The sequence below is a fragment of the Thunnus albacares genome, chromosome 1 (genome assembly GCF_914725855.1).
Source record: "Thunnus albacares chromosome 1, fThuAlb1.1, whole genome shotgun sequence".
Classification (NCBI taxonomy): Eukaryota; Metazoa; Chordata; class Actinopteri; order Scombriformes; family Scombridae; genus Thunnus; species Thunnus albacares.
This window is the reverse complement of record NC_058106.1, coordinates 16,136,782-16,162,813: the sequence shown is the minus strand read 5'-3', so window position 1 is coordinate 16,162,813 and position 26,032 is coordinate 16,136,782. Positions and strand designations below refer to the sequence as shown.

The window sequence follows — 26,032 nt, the reverse complement described above, 5'->3', positions numbered from 1 at the left end:
AATACATCAAAGGTAAGGGGATTGCACTGTTTGGCTCAAAAGGTCAGAATTTTTGTGTGTGTGTGTGTGTTAAGTGTGGGAAGGTGTGATACCAGTGAGGACTTTTGATTGGCCAGTTGGAGGAGTCAACAGTTCAGACTGTCTGGGTGCAAGGATTAGGGTGAAAGGTCATGCCTTAGCACCAGGTGTACTTGTGGGTACATTATCTAAGTGTGTCTGAACGACATCTGGAGCGGTTGATGTTAACCTTGTACTCTCTCTGGAAACTCACACAGCATGAGTAAAAAATGTTTTACTTATATACTGTATGTATCTCAACATGGAATCAGATTAGGTTCAGTGTCAAAGTCAGGGGTCAGCATTTTATTTCCCTACCTGGGATATGTTTGGCCCAGCCGATGTTGACCACTAGCTCTCTGTCCGCCAGGTCACACAGCGTAGTCAGGGCCTTGATGTCACTGTCTGGTACTGTTGGGTCAGGCATGGCGTAAATCTTCTCTGGCTCAGCCACCAGCAGGTGAGAGACGATTTTGTTATCTGCAAGGCAGCCAAAGGCAACTGACATGACCACCAGACAAGGAGAAAGACACAGAGACAGAGAGATGGTGAATATTTGCCATATTAGGCAACAAGCTGTTCCACACCAATCCGGTGCAAAAATGAGAAAGGTCATATGCAAAGTCCCTGATAACATGGTCTGCTAGGTAACACATATGTCTAAAGGTATCGCAAAAAAGCAGCCATTACACTAGGAGAAAGAAACAGACATATTGCATCAAATCAACAAACAATACAATTCAGTAGACTGTATAATATACAGCACACACCAATCATGATGTTCGATGTTACACATATTTTCAGTATGTGACAATATGTGATGAATTTATATACAATATGTATATAAACATGAATGTACAACTGGAAGAATGTTAAACTTGTTTGGCACTTTGAAAAACCTTGAAATGTAATTAAACCATTAAAATGATTAAACAACACATGTATTCTTTTTTATAGACAGTATAATACCGTATTTTTCAGTTTACTGACAGTTTGCAGTTTTTATGCCATTTCATATAAAAATACGAAACAGAAACAAGGTGTTATAAGAAGATACTTGACTACAATGTCTAGTCCTGTGGAAGTTTTTAACAATCAAGCAAGAGATAATCTAGTTGATTCCAGTAATTTGGCAGGACTAAAGAGGAAAATCCACTCGACAAAAGATCCAAAAATTGTTGAAACATTTCCAGACTAAGAGATGCTCCAAGGTGTGATTAAAGGCGATTACTGCTGGTGATCCAGGTTGCCCAAAATGTTGTCTTTTGTACCACAGCCTTAAGAAGCTTGCTTAAACATACAGAAGGGAAAGATAATAGCCTACTAAAAGCCAAACAGCTCAGCTGGTAATGGTGACATGTGGTGATGAGATCTCTATGGCCCATTAGTAACAGACTGATACCCTGCTTCCAAATTAATCCACTGACTAATCAAGCATGGGAATAATAACAGAGGATAGAAGAGCAAGAGCTAAGGAGGGAGAGCTAGAGAAAGAGAAAGATCAGGAAAAAATAAAAAAGGGAGAAGACAGGCAGAAATAGAGCCATGGATAGATTGTGAAAGACAGACAGGAAGAGTCGAGAGAGCGACAGCTAGATAGAGATAAACAGCAAGAGAGAGTGAAGCAGAGTTTGGGGGGTGGAGGGGGGTATTGATTTAACACTCTCCACCCCCAATTCTGTTACACACACACACACACACATATATATATATATACATACATACAGTATATACTATATACAGTATATACTACATATATATATATATATATCTATTCCACCCTCTTCCCTCCAGCTCCAGCTCTAGGGTCGTTTGAACCCAACCTATCCCAGTCACACTGCAGTATCTGTGGGTAAATCTTATTTAATGTTTCCCTAATTAGAATCAATGGAAGCCCATTTCCAAACCCTGGGCTATTGTTCTGTCCTCACACAATCAATGAGGACGCTGAGGCTAGGGATTGGTCTACAGATAGATAGGCTGTATGCGTGTATCTGAGAGAGAGAGACAGAGGGACAGAGAGATGTTGTGTGTGTATTGACTGTGTGAGAGAGAAAGAAAAAGAGAGATGTAGGAAGTTTATATCAACCCTATATTTTTTGGTTCTCAAGTGTAGGTTTGTTTTTATGTTAGTAAACTAGGGATTACAGTCTGAATAACTGGAATTGGAGTGATCACTGATGATTTACGTAAATCACTCTCTTCCAAAATGTGACAAATGCTTGATACTAATAACAACAGGCCTAAAGAATTAAATACTGCTTAATCAGTTTAAGGAAAATTGGGTATTTAGTTAGCGGAAGCACAAACATGAACTGTGTATGCAAACACATACATTAGAGACACACACATACTGTAGTGTACACACACTTACATTATCCCATCATTTCAATGATTAGTAGTGCAGAAGTCCCGGTAAGCTGTCGTGCAGCCATTCAGCATATTGGCCTAAAGCAGAATATGCTCCAGCTTTAAGCAAAATGGGCTTTGGGGACCAAGCTGCTAAACACTGCTCAATCTGCACTGCGCGCGCATGTGTGTGTGTGTGTGTGTGTGTGTGAGCAGACGGTTAGCTAGAGAGCTAACTCTAGTTTGATGTGCTTGCCAGATTGGATTTAATCCGGATTAGGGCTTTGGCTGCCCCACCCTCCCCCACTTCTTTCTCTCCCTCCCCTCTTCTCTATCTCTCTGAGAAACCTTCTCATTTAGGTTCAGCCTCTCTCTCTCTCTTTCTCTCTCTCTCTCTCTCTTTCTCCCCCTGCCTCTCCGTCACTCTCACTCACTCTCTCCCTTGTTAATTTTTCAATCATCAGGCTTTGGCTATGGCTTCATTCTCTAAAAAACAGAGCCAATCCAGCCGGAGCTAAATGAATACCTTTATAGTGAAATATTACACATATAAAATGTTATGACCCCAAACTGGTAGCAGTAGAGACAGGGAGATAAACTTGGTCCAAAACAGATGGGCTTCTTACCACCTTGTGTCTATTTATATGTGTGTGTAAATGTTTTTACTATCCAACTGTCTCCATTAGGATAGATACTGATGGAAAGCTAGTTCATTGTACTTCTAGGCTCTAAACAGTGACTCCTATCTATCACTTGTACACCGCCTGCACACAGTGATACAATATCAATGTGAAAATACAATATTTCTCTAAATTTCTAGGGAGGATCTTCCTTGTTTACTGTGCATTGCATGTTCTTCAGTGTTCCCTCTGTACGCAATATCACATGCTCTCGCCACTAAAGCACATATGTCAGTTTGTAGAATGTGAGTGACTGCACACTGAGGACAGTGTGCAAATTCTTGTCCATTGGTCAAGAAAAAGCTATTTTATGTACTGTTACCAGTCAGTTTTGTTTGATTGTGTGTGCGTGTGTGTTCTTACATGGCTTCTTGGGGGGCAGAGCCAGCTGTGGGTTCAGGTATGGACTGTTGTCTGCATCTATCCGGCGCTTATACTTCTGTCTTCCACCACGAACCCTGTCCAGACGAACACCTGTGAGAAATAACAGAGAGAGGAAGTGTGTGTCAATACACAGTGTGATACTTGCTTGAAAACAAAACAAGGAGAGACTTCATCTTTTTTGACTTAACAACAAGGCAAGAAAAATAACAGAAATCGCACAGTATGTAAGAGGGATAGACAGAGAGCGGAGATGAAGGGAAAGAGGGGGAGAGATGAAAAAAAAAACAGGGGCAGGTTACATATTGAGAACAAGCATGTAAAGAGAAGAGTTTAAGACAAAGAGATGTCGAATAAAAGACATGAAAGTGGATTGGAGGAGGGTCACGTATGAGGTCTGGGTGTTAAGTGCTGATAACTGTGCTGCTTCTGTGGTGTATGCATGTGAGTATGTGTGTGCATGTTATACATGCACACACCTGCTAAAGTCACTTGCCTCTTTTATCGTACAACAAGATTAATTCATAACACACCACTTGTGTAAAAGGCTTGTCTCGTCTCTCTCTCTAGCTCTTTGACTTACTCTTTTCCTGTCTCTTGCCCAATTTCTGTCTCTCTGTTTCTCTCTCTCTCTCTCTCTCTGTCTCCTTAATTAATTGACACAAAGGAGCCCTAATTTAATTAGGCCTATCTCTCAGGGGATTGGATGTTACCGTGGTTACCACTTAAAGATGGATAAGGAAGACAGAGGTGTCATGTACCCTGGAGGAGGAGAGGAGAGGAGAGGAGGAACCTCTGAGGGCTGCGTAAATTTAAAAACTATTCCTAAGCTGAATATTTTGTACACACCTTTCATTAATAAACAAATCATTTCTAGGAGGGACTCAAAATGCAGACAGGTCTGACTAGTCTCTCTCTTACTCCTTTTATATCGACGAGGAATTTTCAAGAGTTTCAAGAGTCACTTTCTCTACAAATAAATATTGATTACATTTGAGTCAACATTTTAACCTTTACCATGTTTCATTTACATTTAGTTTTGCTGATTTGATGTAATCAAGCATATCATTCTCAGGAAAATATCCACTGGCACTCAGGAAGATAGTTTTATATTTCTGGCAGCAGCAACAGTGGTGCCATCTGAATTAATACAAGAGAAATGGGAAGTCAGAGCACCACCGAAACCAAAATCTTCATCAACAGAGATCCAGGGAAAAAACTGACACTGATACCTGAGTCATCTGATAAGTGAATTAAAAGCCACAGCAGCCACAACTAAACATGTTGTATTTCTCTCCCTCTTTCAATTCTTGCCCTTTCTTTTTTCCTCAGCTTGCTTTCTTTCTTATTTCCTATATTTCCAGGGAAGGCACACATGATCATGAACTGGTTACAAGACTTGTTTTGATTTTCACCGCAATGGAGGAATTCTCAACTGGCACCTGTCATGTTAGAGGGTAAAAAGGAGTGAGAAAGGAAGACAGAAAAAAGACGTAGGTTATGAAGGAAAAGAAAAAAAGATAATGTAGCCAGAGGGAAAGTGAGTGGGAAAGCACTGAAAGGGAGAGAAGAACTGAACATCTCTTGATCCCCTACTGCTTCCCACACCATGAGTGTGAAACAGTTTAGTTTTATAGGGCTGATTTGTTCTGTTTTCTCTCTTTCTGTGTCTGAGATCAGTTTTACCACCTCTAACTCTGTCCCAGTGTCACTCTCTCCTTACTCCCCCTGTCCTGCAGTTCTTGCTCTCCATCCCCCATATTTCTTGTATTAGTGGCACTGTGCAAATGGAATAGTTTTGGACACCCAAAGGGAGGTTGAATTGGGTCTAGGAGGATAAGAACCTTAGCCCCCCTCACTATAAAAGTAAAACTACAAAACACCCAGAAGTGTTTTATTAAGACATTATTGTATGTGTGTAAAAAAAAAAGGAAACAAGTGAGAATGTAGAGAGAAAGAATTTTTTAGCCATAATCCCGTAAAGATGACTTTCTTAGCTAAACTACCACAACTAATCCAAAAGAGATACACATGGAAGCAGGCAAACACACTGACACACACACGCATAAGTTGCTGAATAATGGAATTACTGGAAAACTAATTTTGGCTCCTGGTTTTTATGCTTGCTGTTATTGAAGATTTATATGTAATTGCAAATGTTTAAGTTAGGAAGCAGCTGGCTGGTTTGGCTGGCTTGGCCGATAAGTCCCTGAATGAGTGTCAGACAGCTGCAGAGCAATCTGAAGGTTTGAACAACAGTATGCAAAGAGATCAGTTTCAAAATGCGCTGGCACTAAGCAGTTACTGAAAATTATTTAGATATAATCTCATATGTTTAAAATACCGCAATATGACATGAGACAAAAAACAACACTAATACAGTCTCTGATAAAATGGATTTAAAATGTTAAGAATTTGATTCAAATGTATAAACAGAGGGAAAAAGAGGAAGAGAGGGGCAAAGATAGCAAGAGAGCAAGAGACAGATTTGCTCACACATTGAGATTTAAATCCTCTGTAAAATCTGCTGACCATGTTTGAGACAACACACCTAAGAGATTTAACAGGAAGACTTTTGTTTTGGCAGCAAAAAGAAAAAATGACGAGGAATATTTCTGTGCATTCCCTGGCATTTGTACATGTGATTCCCTGTTTCATCTGTGTTTAGTACACATGTAAACTTTGATGGTCGCTTTTATTCAAAGCATTTTACAGTGGCATGAGTATACTCATTCTTTTTTCTACGAGGGACATTTAGAAACCTCTAACTAGCCCAGGCAGCATTCAGCCCAGTGAACTGGGCATGACATGCATCTGTGTGTGTGTGTTTGTGTGTGTGTGCTTGAGACAGAGATAGGTAGACAGAAGGGCTGACAGTCCAGGTACAGTGGGGGGGCCAGTGTCAGCAAACGGTCAAGAAACTCTTAACTCCAGGGGGTACAAACCCACTCACACACCCGCTCTGTGCCTTCTCTCTCACACATACATTCTACTACAAGACGGAGCGAGACTGATAGAAAGCAGAAACAGAGTTGGAAAAGGCAGAGTACAGGAGAAGTGAGGAAAAAGGTATACAGATACAGACTGAATGAAACAAATGGTTTGAACAAAGGAAGACAAGTGTAGTGTCTCTGTGCACCAATGTCTGGACTGTAGCCTGTCTGTTACGACTTCACCCCCTGTGAAGATCTGCAATCACACACCTGCTTTGATCCACTTATGAGGAAAAATTCTCACACAACATAAATGCAGTATGTAAAACATGCATGGTACCATTAAACATTTTTAATTGGTCTTTCGCTGCTCCCATTATATATAATTGCCAGGAATTCTGAAAGCTTAAAGGTATACTATGCAGGATTTTCCTAAAACAATTTGTAGACTCTCTGGGGTCACGGTTCTGCACGATTTTGGTACAGCAGGAAATAATAGAAAGGTTACTGAAACAGTTTAGTTGTGCTGCAGTGGAAAAAGAAAAAAAGCTTTCTGTTTCCTGCAAGGAGTCAGAAAAGCTGCTGACAGCTGTTTTATGCTGATTTATGGTCTAACTGTATATAAAGTAGTTGAAGCTAGCTCCATCTCCAGCAGCTAAAACTGTAGCATGCTGCTCATACACTGATGCTTCAGTATTAATAATCTAATGACGTCATATATAATAATATATCAGAGGGACCAAATCACTACTTATATTTTCATACTTTTAAACTACATTTTTCTCTCTCAGAACTGGTTCTTATGACGTGCTGTCTGACCTCGTCAGAAATCAAATGTGTTTATTGTTGTTCTGAACGGCTTCACTCAAAGGTGGAGTGAAAAGCCGTCTGTCACAGAGAGGGGAGGGGGACGAGGAGATGTGGTATCGATTCACTACAGAGATAACAAAGCATATTTTAATAATAGTGTTGCACTCGGTCAGTGTTATGGGTCTCTCGTTTGTCATTCTGACAGCATCAACACTACAGGGTAACCAGGCTACCTTGGCTTAGCCGGCTAGCATACACCCATGGGCATACTACAGCTAAGTGGTGCGCTGGCAAAATGTTCTGGGTGGAACTCGCGCCCGAGAATCATTGTTCCATTGTTCCGCACATTCAATCAATGTTCCGCAGTGAATTATTAAACTATAATTGTTTAGGTCACGGAGTGTATTCTTCGTACAACCGCATGCACCGAACCGTAACGTCTGTACTGTGACAGTTTGTGACAAATACACGTACCGTTACACCCCTAATAATCCCTCCCAATCATTGCTCATGACCCACTAGAAGTGTATGTCAGTGTATTTATCTGCAGAGACCCTGTCCTCTGCCTGTATTTCCTTATTAGTTTGCTGTGTTTGGAACGCTTCTGGGCGTCAACCTTTGGGCAGTGGGTGTGTAGCCTCCAGTCAATAACAGTGTGCAGGTGTGAGGTCGGGACTCGAAGTGAAGCGACCAGGTTACATCGCTGTTTCTGTACCCTTCTGCAAGGTTGTGCGTATTTATCTGATTCACGGCTTTGTTCCTGCCAGCGCTGCTTGCTCTCTTCATTCAATCTCTAGCTCGCTCGATCACCGCTGCTCTCTCTCTCTCTCTCTTGCTCTGCTCTCAGCTCGCTTGTTGATCCGGGGAGGAGGGGCCAACTTTGAATGCTGTGTTTACAAACACCCACTGACAAATCCTCTATAGTATACCTTTAAACTGTGTCTGCAATGTTGAAAGAGAAAACCCTTTGCCTGATTTGAGCTGTAAAGCGTTGAGCCTTTGTGCCATAAAGTCATAGAGGAGATTGTCAAAGTAAATTACAACATTGAGACTGGTACATGCTGACAGCAATCTCAGTGAAAGTCTTGTCTACTCATTAACATGAATTTAATGATGATTATGATGATGATTAAAAGATTCTGCATATACCAACTTTAAAGAAGCAGACTGTCTATCACAAAAAGCTACATCCTTGTTGTCTACTTTGTGTCTCTTTTGTGTTCAAACACAAATATACACACACTTTCTGCTACATGCCCACTTTTTCTCTAGCACACACAAACTCCCACATGCAGATTCTCATTTTTTCCTCTCTTTTCCTTATACCTAAAAGACCCAGTGCTGTGCTGAGCTCACTTCATAAAGAGCCCTCTCTAACTACCTCATCTATTTTCCACCAAATTAACTCTCTCTCAGCACTGATTAATGATCAAATCTAAATGAATCAAATTAAAAATTGAAAATTATATTTCCAAAGCCCACAAAAAAGAGACAGGAGGAGGCTAGGGGGAGAGTGAGAGTGCTCTACCTCCTCTTAACAAATGAGCCTTCAAATCATAAAGAATGGGCAGGAGAGGAGAGGAGAAGAGAGGAGAGGAGAAGAGAGGAGAGCAAAGGAGAGCAGAGGAGAGGAGAAATGGAAGGATGGGGGGGATTAAAAATATAAAGAGGAAAAAAGGCAAGGGAAGAACAGAATAATTGCAGAGTGAATGGGGAAGAAATGGAGAGAAATGGAAAGAAATAAAATTTAGATAAAATATGATAAAAAGCATTAAAGGAAGATTATGATATAAGAAAGTGTAGAAAAAGAGAACAGAGGAGAAAAGAGTAGAGCGTAGGTTGTGAAATGAGAGGAGAAGGGACGGAAGGAGGTAATGGATGGCCTAGTAAACAAAAGAAGAAAGGAGAATGAGGGGAAAAAATGAAATGAGAGAGAAAAGGAAAGATGAAGTGAGGGCGAATAAAGGAAATGAGATATGAACAGAATAATGAGAGAAAAGGAAGGGGTCTGTGAAGAAAAGGATAAATCCGGAGGTCTAGACTTTGTGCAGCTTTAATTATTATGTCAACACCTCTACTTAGTCCACAGCTTCCACCTCTGCACACTCACACACACACACGCCCACAAAAATAGAATAAACAGAATAAACTGTATTTGATACCATGTAATGAAATTTTAAGTAACAACATTTTTACCACTTTAAAACACTGCACACACAGTAAAGAATGCACACACACATACACACAGTGACAGTGATGAAGGTGAATCATTCCTATCGTGGGAATATAGCTGTCTGTCAATAGTACGACCTGCACTGATCACATCAGCATAGATTTTACACTGCACCGGCGTCACTCTGTGTCAGTGTGTGTGTGTGTGTGTGTGTGTGTGTGTTTGAACAGTTGAGGGATTGAGAGTGGAATGCCTTTGACACCTAAGTGCTTTTGAAGAGAGAACGGGGGGTGAAGAACAAATGGAAAGAGTGAGAAAGACAGAGAAAGACAGAGGAGAGGAAAAGGGAAAAGAAGATGGAGAGGACAAGACAAAATGGATTGATTTCAGATGACCAATGATATGATAAGAGAAGGACCAAAGAAGAGCGAGGGTGGGTGCAAACAAGAGTGAGGGAGAGAGTGGAGAGAGACAAAGAGAGAGACAAAAAAGCACAAGAGGAAGAGAGCATTTGTAGATGAAGAAGAGTAAACAGAGAGAGGGAGAGGAAAAAAGAAGAGAGTACTTTTATGGTAATTGAAGTTGTAACGGTTGAAATCTCTCTCCCACCTTAGACCAGGTTATCACCTTATGTTTCTGTATGAATGTGTGTGTGTGTGTGTGTGTGTGTGTGTGTGTGTGTGTGTGTGTGTTCAACCGCAGTGTTGATGTAATAACATAAAGGGTTTTCCTATGTGGGTTTTAGGACTGATGGGTGAGTATATTGGGCAAGACAACAAACCCATTTGAATCAAATGTATGTGTGTGCTCATCTATGAGTCTACTGCAAGTGAGTAAGAAGAAGAATTAAATTAGGGAGAAAAACATAAACATATGTTCATATCTTTTACATGTAGTGCATACATAGCTAAGGGAACACAGAATATTAGTTTCTTATTTACAGGAAGTGGTTCATTCAGGATGTTAAGATATCAAAACAGTGTCAGAATGAAGAAGATGTCATTTGTATTTGCATTAGCAGTATGAGTGTTGTTCTTTTAAGCTTGTAAAAGTGAGAGTTTAAGGAAAGAAATCAAAATAAAGAGAGCATAAGAGAGGGCTGGAGGGGAGGTTAAGAGGAAGGTGTGTGTAGTGTCATGCAGTGACGCTTGTTTAGACCAGAACAGATCAGAACAGCACTGCCTGAGGCAGCGGGCAGGTGGCTGTCACTGGTGTGTGAATATGTGTGTGTTTGTGTGAATGTGGGCATGTGTGTGAGTCAGTGTGAGGTCCCTCAAAAAAAATGTTGCCTTTTCCACATTAATGGCCATTTTCCTTTTAAGACCGTGTTTATGAAATATATTGATTCATCTGCATCTATCTGATCCACATTTACTGTGCATCTAAATTTTTCTACAGATCTCAGGAAATCATAGCAGATTTAAGGCGTTTATTGTCTTCCATGTTTATAGAAATATTGCCAAGATGAGCTGATGACAAAGGACAAAAACAGCTTTCTCAGGATTAATCCAGTGTTGAAAAAATACTACTCTTGTGAATGTTTTTTGCTAAAATCAGAAAGTCTTGTCAATTATTATTTTAGCTCATTTGATAGAAATGGAACTAATTCATATTTTTATTGCTGGGATATTTCCAAGTGGAGTTTGCTTGACAGTTTGATGAAAACACAGTTATTGTGACATGTCACATACAACAGAAAAAATGGCTAGATCTGGCTATTCCCAAAGAGGTTGATTAGGGCATTTAGCTTCTAAAACCCCAATATCTATTCCCCCCCTCCAGTCCCATCCGCGGTACTTTGATGTGTCTGGATGTGGTTTCTTCCTGCTTCCTCTCCTCTCCTCACTTCTCCAGAAAAACAGAAACAAAGTGTATGTGAGAGAGAGCGGACCACTTAGGCAGATCTCTGGTCACAGTATTTCCATTATCGCTCCTTTCTAGCTGGGATGCAACCAGATGCCAGTCACACACACCAACACTCACACACACTTACTCGGGACAGACGCTACAGGGCCAGATTTAGCTACAAGTTTCCCATGGGGAAACACCAGACGCCACCAGTTGTCTGGCGCTCCCCTCCTCTATTTCCCCGTCCTCTCCTCTTGTCTCCTCTCCTCATCACTCTGGTCCTCTCCTTATCACACGCTTAATCCTCCTCTCCTCTGTTCCTTCCTCTATTCTCCTTTACTATACTATTACCTAGCATTTATTTCATATACTACTTTACCTTTACAATAACTGACATCTGTGTCTCCTTCATGAGAGACAAATAGTCTTTGTGGGTTTTATATGTAAACATGTGTGTTGGCCAGTCTTCTTCATTGTGGTGTGTATGACTGAATGTGTGTGCAGCAGCGAGACTAGGTAGCACTAGTCAGGATCGTTGAGCTATGAGGAGAGTTATGACGCACACCACCAGCTGTATACAGACACCAAACACACACAAGCACTGACACTCACACAGACTGGGGCCTTCCACCCGATCTCACTCATTAGGTCTTAGAGGCCTTAGGGAGCACGGCCAAAGTTGGCATGAGCTGTGTGTGTGTGTGTGTGTGTGTGCATGTGTGGGGCAATGTGCCAAGGTTTATATTTGCAGTCGGTGGACTTGTCTCTCTAGTAGTCTACCATCTGAATCCAGCTGGCCGTATACGGCTTTATAGAGATGGAGGCTTTGGTCTTGGACTCAACCCATTCTGTCTGTTTAACTACGATTCATCAGACGTGCTATCATCAAAGCTGCCATGTTGTAAAGGAGCAAATCTGTCAATATGACCATATGTACAGTATACTGACTATCGCTGGCTCCTGGATTCTGTGTCTCTGCCAAAGCCTTTCATGTTCAAATGTCTGATCTGTGCTTTGTATTCAGTTCATGACAATTCTACGCATTACTTCTGATGTTGAATGTATTATGTCGGTCTTGCCTCGCCATTTTTGTATACATTTGTATAAACTGTCACAGCTACAGTGTTATTACTAAGGGTGTAATGGTACACAAAATTCACTGTTCAGTATGTACCTCGGTTTTGGGGTCATGGTTCTGTACAATTTCAGTACAGGAAAGGAACAGTAAAAAAAGAAAGGTAGAAAATAATATTTTGGTTTTTTATATTGAAAAATGTAAACATCCAACAATGGCTCATTGGCCAAAACTATTAATGAGACAGTTTAGTTGTGCTGCAGTGGAAAAAGAAAACTTTTCTGTTTCTTGAAAGGAGTCAGGAAAGCTGCTGACAGCTGCTTTATGCTGATTTATGGTCTAACTGTAAATAAAGTGGTTGAAGCTAGCTCCACCTCCAGCAGCTACAACAGTAACATGCTGCTCTAACACTGATGCTTTAATATTAATAATCTAATGATGTCACATATAATAATATATCAGTCACAAGGACCAAACCACTACTTTTACTGCAATACTTTTTAATTACATTTTGCTCTCTCAGAACTAGCTCTTCTGACGTGCTATCTGACCTCGTCAGAAGTCAAATGTGTTTATCGTTGTTCTGAACGGCTTCACTCAAAGGTGGAGTGAAAAGCCGACCGTCACAGAGAGGGGAGGGGGACGAGGAGATGCAGTATTGTTTCACTACGGAGATAACGGAGCATATTTTAATAATAGTGTTGCAGTCAGTCAGTGTTATGGGTCTCTTGTTTGTCTTTCTGATGGCAGCAACACCACAGGATAATCTGGCTACCTTGGCTAAGCTGGCTAGCATACACCCATGTAGAAGGGTCTATCTGCAGTCTTGCAGACCTACACGACACATTCACTTTACCCCCCATGTACCGTTACACCCGTCATTATTACCACAAGCTTGTTTACAGATTTATAAAACTTAAATAAATACACCAAATAAAATAAAAAATTATTTCTGAGGTCAGCATCTATTAAAAACCTCTTTTAGCCGTCTCCTGTTTCATTATTTTCCATCTAAGCTTTTACCTGAAATTATACCCCGGTCCCCCCCTTCTCTCTGGGCAGATTTAAGCCCCGCCCCTGCGACCTTTCAGTCTTCAGCTGACGCATCATTATGACCTCATTAAAAATGGACAGACAGCCATTGCCAGAGGGGAAGTTCTCATAATATAGTCAAGCCTTTTAATTGCCTTGCTCCAGAAATTAGCTGTTACATATTGGTGGGTGGTGTGCCCCATGTTCGTTCCTTCCTTTACTTTATCCCCCGCTTCTTTATTCCTCTTCACATTTTTTGTTGAGAAACATCCAATGTTCCACACATACAGGTTTGTGTGTGCGTTTGTATTCACATGATTGTGTGTGTTTAAGAGAACATGTAAGGAAACAGCTCCACTCTGAGTTGGTTTACTGACCCTCTGGCCTCTTGGTCTCCCCTCTCTCTCTGTCACACACAAACACACACACACACACACATACACACCCACACACACACACACTTCCTTGCTGCCTCACTTGCTCTTCATCTCACCCTCTCTGTCTCCCACGGCGACAAAGCTAATTTGAGGCAGATCTTGCCCTGAGGGGTAAACTACAGCATCTACACACACACACACACACACACACACACACACACACACACACACACACACACACACAAGCTGCATGTCCTCCACCCCACTCCCATTCCACCGTTACCACTTTATCTTCACCTTTCTCCCGTGAGCTAGCCCCTGACAACTGCAGTTAGCTCTGAAGCTAACTGATCCAGCCACTTATCATTATCATCTATGCAATTCTGCTGCAACGATGCTCACAGCCAGAAGGGCAGCATAAAACACAGTAGGTGAAGTTCCTAAATGAGTGTTTGTCGTGTGTGTGAGGAAGTGTTCCTCCGGTGTGATAACATCTTTTACCAGGTTGTAACAATGTGCTACACTGTACACTGGTCTTTCATCTCATGACAAAGACGTACATTATTATTAGTCCACTGTAAAATGTTGTTGAACAAGACCTCACCTCATTTGCTAACAAAAGACAGCATCAGATAAATCATGGTAATTGTTTTGACATTTTAAGTCATGGACTGGCAAATTGAATAGTTTCCAGACTCTATCTTATTCTATATTTCAGAATTAAATTTGCAGTAGATTCGATTTTTTTTATGGATAATATTTCAGTAAACTTTTTTCAGTGAATTTTCCTTCAATTTCATTTGACACCAGTACATTATAATAGGTTTGTTCAATTTTAGAAGAATAATTGAAGAAGGATGTCTAAAGAGAAATTTACCTGCAGCATGCAGTAGTTCTTAAAATGAATGAAAACTAAAACATATTATAAACAAATACCGCCAGTAGAATAAAGCAAGGGTGAGGGAATACATTTAGCTCCTTTTTATAGTTGTTGATCTTTTTCAAACTTCCCATGGGTTGAAAAAGAGTGAAAATGAGGAAATATAAGAAAATGGATGTGTCAATTTTCCAAATGACCCTTATTCATATGTAGAGCGGGACCCCCTGTATTAAATTCACACCCAGCACAACAAATGGGGTGGTGGTGGTCTGTCAGGTTGATGTATATATATGTAGGCCTTGGTGTGTGTGTGTGTGTGTGTGTGCGCGTGATATATGTGTGTGGAGCAGTGAAGCAGCGGCAACAAAAGGCAGCTATTTGTTTGCCTGTTCAGGACAGAAGGCAAACACATATCCCTCAGATATATATCCACACAAATACAGTAAATTCCTCCATAATAAAACAAGAGGTTTGATAATTTGCTGTTAAGAACGAGTGTGTAAGTTTGGTTCTCTAATTGGTTTAGTGGGCAAACCACATCCTTAGTATCCTTCAGGCATCCTTAAAATCCACAGCATAAAAACCTCTCTCTGTTTGTCATTCCCTTTCAATCATTGCTAAGCAAAATCTCAGTAAAATATATTATACTGTATATTATATCATTATCAATATCACTATTGCATGACAAAGGAAATGATGAATAAAAATATTTCCCTTGCAAGTGACAGCTTTGTTTGGAATTTATGGACATGTGGGTAATGTGGTTTCAGTGTCCAGTAGGACGATGTATTCTGAGCTGTGTGAACTGTGAGACAATTGGAGCTGCCGATAATACATGTGCTTACACGTGTGTGTGTGTGTGTATTTGTGGCCACACACACATACACGAGACAAAACAGGAGATGAGACATGGGTTCTGCCTATGTCAGATCAACCGGGAGAACAAACGCTACGACAGCAGCTTGTTGGGAACGTGTGTGTGTGTCTGTGTGTGTGTGCAAAAAAAGAGAGGGAGAGAAAGACAGAGAGGATCGAGAGAGAAAGAGAGACATGAGCATGGGTTTGCAGTGAAGTGAAACTCGGGCTTTTGGAGGCAGTGATGGGTCTCAATATATCTGTGTATTTTATGTGAGTGTTTCTGAGTGTGTTTGAAGCTCTGAGGCACATGGTGAAAGTTTTGTTAATATTATCTTCCCTTTTATGACATTTTGTTGTTTGTAGAAGTGACAGAAAGAATATTTTAAAGACAGGGACAAGCTCCAGCTCAGTTGAGATGGCATGATAAAAAAATTTCAGGCACCTGATTTTTAGTTGTTGTTGTTTTGTTTTTTTCATTTTAGCCTTCTTACTACAATTTTAAGTTTCAGTCACAATTTCCATCATTATGTTATTGAAAGTTTAATGTACTTTTAGAGAAAATTAAATAAAGACAACTTTTACATAGTTTTTTTGTTTGCAAAGACATGTTTTTATGGATAATTTCAGTTTTGTCATGGAAAAAACAATCATAAAATATTTTTTGCAATAGATTTTGCAGATTAAATTAATGCTGAATGTGTTTTTTTTTATTCAGAGCCACGCTTTAAAATGTGACATTAACCATGTAATGTTCTCAACCCATAAAGCATTTGTATTAACACCATATTATCAACACTGCAATGGTTTTGTTATCCACTAAAACCATCTACTGCAAACTGTGATAGTCCTCACATAATGATGGTTAAAATCTGCTGGTATGTACGAGATGCTGCCAACAGGATGAAGAGAACAGTGAGTGGAGAGGAGAACGGACGGATGAAAGGCATGAGAGAAGCAACAGAAACAGTACAATAATACTGAGTGGGAGAACTGGAGGGAGAAATGAAGACAGGAATGGATGGAGGGAGGGCTGGCATGCGTCGGCAAAGGCACGCTCCCTGACCACTGTAAGGAAGGGGGCGTAGGCCAGGTCTCCCATCAATTACAACCTTGACCCTCCTCTCTTCTCCTTTCTCTCTCACACACTTTCTGCTTCATTCAACCATCCTCCCCCTGCCTCTCATCCTCCCCTGGTCCCTCTCCTCTGCTCCTATAAATCAATCTCTTCTACCTACCTTCTTCTCCTCCCCCTAGCTTTCTCCCACCTTCCCCCTCCCACTATCCCTGTTTCTTAGCCTCTCTCTCTCTCTCTCTCTCTCTCTCTATCGGCCCTCCTCTTCATCCCTTGCCACTCCTCTCTCTCCTTTCATCGTTGGAAGTGCAGTGGGAGTAGAAAGGTCAGAGGTGGGAAGACGAGAGGGAGAGAAAGAGGCAGAGGCAAGGAGGGAGTGTGAAAATGAGAAAGTGAGTGTATTTAATCAAAGTGGTGTGGGGGCAGATAATATCTTGGGGATTTTTTTGTTGTTTTTTTTGACGTTTCTTCACCGCCGTAGTACTGCTGATTCATGCTTAAGCAACAGAATTGGAAAATGGGTCAAAATTATCCTGTTATTTCTATTTGTACCTAATTTTAGTAAAACAAGGACATAGCCGATGTCTGGAAGTGTCTGTGTCTCCTTGTGTGTGTGTGTGTTCATTCAGAAACTATTGTATGAGACTTGTGTATGTGGAGGTGAAAGGTGAACATACACAGGGAGAGAAGAGAAGAATGTAGCTTAATGCTAAGTGTAAAACAGACAAGAGATAAAGAGAGCCATGAATAAATTCAGAGATGTTGAAAAAACAGCAGAAAGTGAGACATAAAGAAGAGGTGTATAATACAAATAGAAATAGATAATGACATACTTTAAAAGGAGTATTAAGAATTTCTTAGTGAAGTGTTACATGTAGCACTGTTAAATATAAATAAATCATTTCATACCTTGGTGTATCTTGGTACACTGAATAGACTGCTGCCTTGTATTTGTGGCATTTTTGGTTTCTCAAAATAAAGACCACATTTCCCCTAAACCCCATAGCTTCCTGTCCCAAAATGCTACATGTAGCACAGCTAACAGAGGAAGATAAGGAAGAGACCTTTTCCCTTACCCTCCCTCAGCATGCCCACAGTCAGACACTTCATGAAGCGGCAGGCCTGGCACGACTTGCGTCTCCTCTTGGTGATCTCACACTCGTTGGTGGCTGGACAGCTGTACTCAATGTTGCCTGTGGCATGTAGACATGTTGGAGGAACACAGAAGGAAAGATTTCATTTCAGAAAGAAACCTCTACAGATAGACAATCTGTAGTCAATATGTCCTGCTGCACATAGACGTAGGAAAACAACATAAGTAAATGTTTGAATTTCTATTGACTAGACAGACACAGAATGCAAGAAAAAATTGAAATACTGTAGTGGATAGACACAGTAGTTGTACACATATAAGGAGATAATCCAGGAATTTATGAACATTGACCCCAACACTGTTACGTTGATCCTGACTTTTGATCTTCAGATGCCACTTTGTTGGCATAGTGACCATATATAGAGCAAGCACTAAGCTCAAATCCTTTAATACTCCTTTGTTAAATTACCAATTTGTTTAAGAAACTGGTAAAAAAAACAACTATGTGTTTGTGACATGTCTATTAAGATGATGTGTGTGTCTTACATGGGAACATACTGTATGTGCAGATGTCATGGCTAGAGCAAGCCGAGGTTGCGTGACTTGGTGACACTCTTGTGCAGAGCTGAGACTAAGATTATTAGCTGATGTAAGTCTATTAACTTCACAACCCTGGCCGACGACAAAACCAGAATTGTGTGAGAGGCTAATACCACTTTTACCTTTTGACTGCCTCACTATCTCTTCTCTTCACACTGCAGGTAACTTCTGCAGCTAATGTCTAACCATCTCTTGTGTCTTCTGTTTTCTTTATCTGTACCCTGTTTTATTCTGTTATTCACTCTCCTCCAGTTCTGCTCATCACCTCTGCTTAGTTATTTGTTTCCACCCAGTACAGAAGCAAAGCACAGTTATGGATTTGTTGGGCCCAATTGGCCTTTTACAAAATTAATAAAAAAAATTGTTCCTTTGTTTAGGAAAGTGAGCTGTGATGCGGTATAATTTAAAAATAGCTTTTCCCCCTGCTTCCTGTGCCCACCTGACGACTACAGTACCCCAGCAAGCTAATGCATCTCCCACTGAAACAGAGTAAACAGTGATTGCTATTGACTGCTGCTGTGGAGAGGATGTTTTCTCATTACTGGGCTGATTAAGGGGGCTAGTTAGCTTGGGAAAAGGCTAAATGCACAAACGCTTCTTAATGGGTAACAAGATGCTCATTAATTGGCCTTGTTAGTTAAAGTAAAGGCTAAACATGCTAAATGCTGGGAGACGCCTTACAGTCTAATGGACACTACTAATGGACAAGTTAGCTTACATCCAACCTTAACATATGGATGGTACACTAGGAGCAGATTAATTCAGCAATTAAGAGGGACACTTACCTAGCACTAAGGCTAAATGTGCTAATAACACAGAATCAGTGCTGGTTAATGGGTAGTCAGTAATAGGGCTTGTTCCTGCAAGGCTAAACAGGCTAGCACTGCTAAGTGAAGACACTTATAGAACTGGTAGCACTAAGGCTAAATACATTAAACCCCCACTGTGAAAAAATAGAATAACTTATATAGATGGTGAGTGCTACTGTGGAATTAGGCATGAATATGTCATAATAACGCACACTATCAATGTTAATTAAACTGACACCTATGACAGAAATAACAATGTTTTGCATGTTGAATTTGCAGTACCTAAACTCAACAGTGATTAGTACCTCAACTAGAACTGCTACACTCTTTAATACTGGCATGTTTGTACAAAAGGTGCTAGATGTTACGTACTGTACGTATTCAGAGAGAAGGTGGGATAGGCTTACATTAGGGGCTGATACAAAGGTGTGTTACCCGGCTGTATACTCTTTGTATGCTCAGACATAGACATAAGCATCCTTCTTCAGAGTGAGGGCACAGGGCAGGAATTAGAAAAGAAGGGTTAACACCAGAACGTCATAGCTCTGTGTGTGTGTGTCTGTGTCTTTCTTTCCACCTTTATGTGTCTTATTGTGCACTGGGGTGGGCTTAGATCAGAGTGGTTCTTGGCTGCTTCTATGTATAACCTGTGAGTTTGAATGTGTGTCTGTTGGTGTGAGTGAGGGGGGGTGGGGATATATGAGGGCCTCAAATCCCCTGCAATCTCCTTTGAGATGTGTGTGTATGTCCACCTGCTGCATAACAATTGACCACAGTTGTACAGACTGTGTAATATGAATGTTTGTGTGTCTGTAGCTGGCCGAACTCCATACTTTGTGCTTTGTCTGACTCTCCTGACGTTACGCCTCTAACTTCCTCTTGAAATAAACTCAGTCACTCCCTCTCATTCTGCTTCTTTTTTTGATAGCTGGGTCTTTACTAGTTAATTTAACTGGAGGGCAACAGAACATATCGAGAGAGGGAGACATACTGATGACAATGCAACAAGGGTCCTGGCCAGATTTGAATATAACACACTGCATTGCTCTTAACCTTAATTCAATATCAAAGTATTTGCAAACATTTAGGAATTTAGTAATTTGATTATTTTCTTTATGGCTGCATGAAACAAGAGGACCTAAACTCACCTTTTTCTTTACCTAACACAACTCTCACATACCCTCACTTGTTTGATCGTCACACCTATCATACCATTCCTACCACACCTTTCACTGCTCTAATCCACCTTTCTTTTTCCCACTTGCTTTTTCTCTCTTCCCTTTTCATCGCCCTATCCCTCCCTCTCCCACACTTTGCCCTCCTCCTCACTCCCCTTTATCCCTCTCTCTCAATAAGGGAGTGATAGATGCAGGTTGTCAGGTGTCGCTGGACTGACGCCATAGAAACAGCAGCTGCCAGAGCCACTTCCTCCATGCTGCGACACACACATGCACTCCTATACACACATACACACACGCCGCTAATTCCTTCCTACATTTGTGTGCCCAGTCTACCCTCCTCCTTCTCCTCTCTTTCTCCCATTCCTCGTCTCAACTTATTGTTCATCCAAACAGGTGTATACTCCTCCTCTCCTCTCCTCTCTTCTCCTCTCCTCTCTTCTCCTCTCATCTCCTCTCATCTCCTCTCCTCTCCTCTCCTCCACCCCATGCTCTCCTCCCTGTCCAGCTGGAGGTGTTTTTTTGGTGATTACCTGCGGTTTTATTGGCTAATGGGTTGAAACATACCAATATGTCTGCCGCTGCCCATCTGAGGCTGGCCCTGCTTTCCAGCCAAGATACACACACTAACACACAACCACGCACAAACACAGGCATATGTGCACAGACGTACACATAAACCTGCACTCATTTACATGGATAAACACAAGCCCACACACAGACACACAGGCAAGCAGACATCCACACTGTCTGTGGATGAGTTTGGCTTGTGTGATAGCCAAAGATAATGTCATGACCCATTTGTTCCAGCAAATCCAATACTGCTCAGTCTGCTTCTAAACACACATTAACAGTAGTACTGTTGCTCAAACGCTGATAAAAAAAACTTATATTTGTTAGATTTTCCCTTTAAATTCTAGTGTCCATTCAACCTTGGAATATTGCTTGTGTAAATGTATCATGAGTGGACTATTAGTAATTTCTTGATAAACATATAGAAACTTTTATGTAATTTTGACCAAGAACAGCTTCCCATTCTTTTTGCTCACCGAACTTGTTTATCATCACAACCTTTCGTGACAATGGCCCTGTGACTAGCTTTGTCAAAGCATTGACCCATAACCGATACCTCCTGCTTTCCTGATCTGCAACATGTCCACTAAGGGAGGATTACAAATAAAGAGAAAATGAGGGAGCAAGAGAGAGGGGGACAAAGCATTGCTTTAAATCTATTCAAGGTCATACTCCAAAGAGGCTCTACTGTCAACATGGCATCATACCTATATGTTTGCCGAGCTCTTGTATTTAATCTATAACTGTGTTCTCACCTATGTAACCTTTAACAAGCCCTCTAAATGAAATGAGACATCTGGAATTGGTCAACTATTAGACGGCGCAGCAATGACAGAGGAATTAGGGGTTAAACCTATACACAGAGTGATTACAAGGTCGTTTTGGTGTCCAGGTGTGAAGCTGCTTCTATGAGTTTGTGTTTGTGTGTGTGCGTGTCTCTTGCCTTTATCTGTGCATGTGTGTGCTCCAATCTCTTTGTCAGGATTGCACTGTGTCCTGATCTCATCCCATAATAAACACATACAGGTCATCTCTGGGTAGTGGTGACCATCTAGTGGATGTAAGACTTCCACCCCCCTACATCTCCCTGTTTCCCCCTCTCTCTCTGGGGCTTTACTGTGAAAGCTGCTTATCGGAGGCAAAAGAAAGCAGCGACAGATAGGTGGATGGATGGAAAGGCAGATAGATGAGTCCTGTCTGATATGACTGACTGACTCAATGGATCAATGATGGCTGGCTGGCTGGCTGACTGACTGGTAGCTGGGTTTTTTCCTGTAGCAGGCTGACTGACTGGAGTCCTGATGGCTGATTGATGGGGCCTATTAGTTATTACAAACCTCAACAAATCTTTAAAGATTATTACTGAAACACAAAGTCTTCACAGGTTTCTTTTGCTGATTGACCTGAATACGTCAGAAGGACCTTTCCCCTGATTTCCCAGACATAAAAGTGCTTAATTGACCTATGGTTAATTGGTTATTAAAGGATAAGTCTGGTGATATTATTCATTTTTCTTATTGTCAACAAACCCTATGAAAAGAGCAACAATAAATGCCTTTGTAGCCAAAAATACATCAATGAGCCACACGGTTGCACTGGGTGACATGTATTTTCATTATGAGGAACATGGGAACTGTAGTTTATTGAGTCAATCCCACATACACCGTCCTGCTGCTGTAAATACTTGTTAGTGCACCAAAGCCATGGCAGAAAATAGTTTGCAACAAATACACTATTTACTCCTGTTTGAGTAATGTTTCCTAAAAACTACAGTGCTTAGGTGTTTTAGTTGATTATCAATTATATATATCAGCCACAGACAGGCTGTGGAACTTGGACAGTATTGAGAGACTGATTAACACACTTCTGGTTTTGCTCCTATCCTGGGAATTGTTTACACTACCAAGTATATCACCACCCTTATCCTTTAATGTTGTTTGTTATAGAGGTAAACAGTGCGGTAGCTGCTTCAGCTGTGCTTGCTGTGAAAAGAAACATGTTAAACCACCATAAAACCCAATGACTTGTAAAATTTGTACAATTCCATACACCATATTTTGTATGATAATCCACATATTGTATAAATCATGTAAAAGTAAGAAGGTTGTTATATCGTTGGTGGACTAGTGAACAAACTGCTGTCTAACTGGTTTGCTTTATGGCTAATTGGCTGTTTGTAAGAATGACCTGTACTGTGTGTACAAGGGTAAATGAAGGATATAATGGTCGAGAGAGAGTCAAGTATTAATTGAATACCAACAAAATCGTGAGAATATGGTACAAATACCTGTGTACTTCCTGGACTACTCCTAACCCTAACAAGAGACGAGCGGATTACTGGACCTAAATCCTGGTACTCTTCTCATCATGTGGATTACTGCTCTATCCCTTCTCTCCTCTACCCCCTAATCTGAACTCCTGACCCCTAGACATGACCCCTGACCTTACGCTGACTCTATGTTATCACCTAGACAACAGGCTTATAGCTAACACTTTTCCTGTGAGGCATTAGAAGCTAGATCTGGGAATGCAAATACCACCTGGAAATTACTCGTTGCTGTTGTGAAGAAGAGGTCAAGGTTGAGGGTGAAAGGGAGGCGTGTCTGCGAGTTGGTGTGTGTGCCTGTAGCTGAATCGATGCTGGTATGAGAGTGTGCATATGTGCAGGCAAGACGGAAAGAGAAACGGCAGAGGTGGAGAGAAAAAATAGACTATGGTGGGTGTCCTGGTGGCTCACTTTGCAGAAACATGTACCACATAAAAATCTGGGTTCACATCTGGCCTGGGGCTTTTATCATATGTCCTGGATCTCTCCTTGTCTGTTCTTCATTGCCTCTCTTTGCTTTCAACTAAGGGCACAAAGGTCAAAAATGTGAGCGCAAAAAGGAAATTCTGTATGTCAATGAAGAAGAGGTCAACATAATGGCTCAAGTGTAAGTGTCTGTGTGAGAGTGTATTTGGCATTTCATTTAAAAAAGACATAGTTTATGTTTAAGGTGCTATGTGTGCAGTATTTCGAGCCTTTTTAAGGAGACCATTTAGTTCAATTTGAAGAACACTACATCTTCACCGTTAACCTCTGACCTTGAGTCCTCTGCAGCCGACCCTGTAATGTGTTCTTTTGTTGTGCTGTGTTCATGACCTTTCATACACCTCTCTAGCTTAAAAAATGCTAAGTCAATTTTCTTCAGTCAGTTTAACACCAAAAAGCATGTAACAGCTCATTATGATGTCACAAAAGTATTAATTTATATAATTATACATATTAACATATATATTATTTTAAAAAGACAGAGACCCAAATCTTCACTTACACCAGTTTTGAAAAAGAAGAAAACAGATCCACTAAAGCTGAACTAATCCAAGAAGAGACAAATATGTGAAAGCAAACCTGTGATAGTGAACCTGACATAGCATGAAATACACACAGAGACAGAATTGTAGACAGACAAGAGATTATTACAGACAGAAAGTAAAAATGGAAGCCAACCTTGGATGGTGCGTTTGAAGAAGGCCTTGCAGGCCTCGCAGGATGCCACTCCATAGTGGTACCCTGACGCAATGTCCCCGCACACCAGACACAGCCTCTTGGGCATTGAATTCAACATGTACTCGCACTTAATCTGTGAATCTTCCCCAATAGTTGACGAACAGTCCTCATAGCGCTTTGATCCGGGGCCACCGGCAGGACCCAGGGGCCCTGCGTTGGAGCCATAAAGGCTCGGGGAGTCTAAGCCATTGGGGTGGCCGTTCATCGTGGACGAATAGGAGCCTGAGGCGTCACTGGAGCCACCAGGGGAGTGATGGTTTAGACTGTCAGTCAGGGAGGCAGGACTAGACGGCTCAGTCTTTATATAAGAGGACGGACAGTTGGACTCAAGGTGGCGCTCCTTACTGGACATTCTGCAGAGAAGCCTGAGGAAGGGAGACAGAAAAGAGAAGGAAGGGTTAGAGGAAAGGCAGAGCTAGAAGAGAGCAGGAAAGGATACAGTTACAGCAATGTTCAATCATATAAATACATTTTTGCTCTCTGGAACAGCAAGAAAATAGCAAAATGTTGCATTTGGGTTAACCCCAAATGGATTTATTCTGATTATAGCAATCATTTGTTCTGATGCTGTCGAATTTCCTCACTGTCACTTTCTATGATGGATTTATGCTTTTTCATAGCCTGGCAAGCTACAGACATGCACACACACAATCCATCCATCACATGATGTCATTGTTTGTTTCTTATTCTTTTTTTTAAGATAAATTATAGAGAGACATGTACAGAGAGAGAAAAGAAAACAGAAAAAAAGAGACAATTAAAGACAGACAAAAACTAGAAAAGACAAATATTGTGGCTCATTACGGGAACCCTGTGTACATGAGAGTAGCTGAGAGGCATCTACAGTACCACACAGTAACACAATCACATGCACATGCTTGGGGGCCGACGGTCATCCGTCACTCTCCAGTCAATAGCGGCTTGTTCTACATGAAGGTAATCAGTAAGCAGCCTCTTTGCTGCTCAATCATCCCAAAGACAGCCTCACGCATATATGATGCTCACATACGCACCCACACACGGAGAGACACACACTCATACATGCACATATTCAAGTACACAGTTTCAGAAGTTAGGAGAAGCCCTGCAAAACAAAACGAAAAACAAAATCTCTTTTATGAATCAGTGTTGAACTGATAAATAAGAGTCTTATGTCCTTCTCTGTTGTTTCTCACTTCCTATATTCTGCTTCCCTTCCCTTCTCTCCTCTTCTGCTTTTCCTTATTCCTCTCCTTAAGGAGGCTGACTAGTGTCTTGTTAATGGCAGATGTAATTAACAGCTATCTTCTCTCTGTCCATATCTCTCCATCCCTCCCTTTGTCTACCTTACTATCTATCTGCCTGTCTCCCTATCACTTCCCATTCACTGCCATCTCTCTCTCTCTCTCTTCAGGCCCACTCTCTTTCTCTTTGCATTACCACTCTCTCTCCCTCTAACCTTGCCCTCCCTCCCTTCTCTCTCTTTTCATTGTTAAAGGCAGAAAGCACAAAAGGGGTTTTTAATTAAGGCAGGATGCTGCTAAACGAGGGGCTTCTAAAGTCCAGTCGGCCTGTAAAAGATCCCTGTTCTACAGGGACCCATAAAACACAGACAGCGCCTTGACGAAGAATGGAGAGCCGGTTGGGAGAGGGAAGGGTGGGGGAACAGGGAATGGATATAGACAAGGAAAACAGGTAGGCAGACAGACAGAAAGCCAAAGCAAG

General features: G+C 41.2%; 1 protein-coding gene across 5 annotated transcripts in view; it reads right to left on the bottom strand.

Annotated features, from left to right (window-relative positions):
- Positions 1 to 26,032, bottom strand: part of esrrga (estrogen-related receptor gamma a) — a 165,203-nt gene that overhangs the window by 32,821 nt on the left and 106,350 nt on the right. For 3 of the 5 annotated variants that reach the window (XM_044346136.1, XM_044346144.1, XM_044346151.1), the window contains 4 exons: positions 24,269 to 24,693; positions 17,590 to 17,718; positions 3,450 to 3,560; positions 376 to 558 (listed from right to left, as the gene is read on the bottom strand). In XM_044346136.1, coding sequence (XP_044202071.1) covers positions 376 to 558; positions 3,450 to 3,560; positions 17,590 to 17,718; positions 24,269 to 24,693 — 848 coding nt within the window. The remainder of the gene's footprint in view (positions 1 to 375; positions 559 to 3,449; positions 3,561 to 17,589; positions 17,719 to 24,268; positions 24,694 to 26,032) is intronic. The other 2 variants (XM_044346127.1, XM_044346118.1) reach the window with 2 other exon arrangements.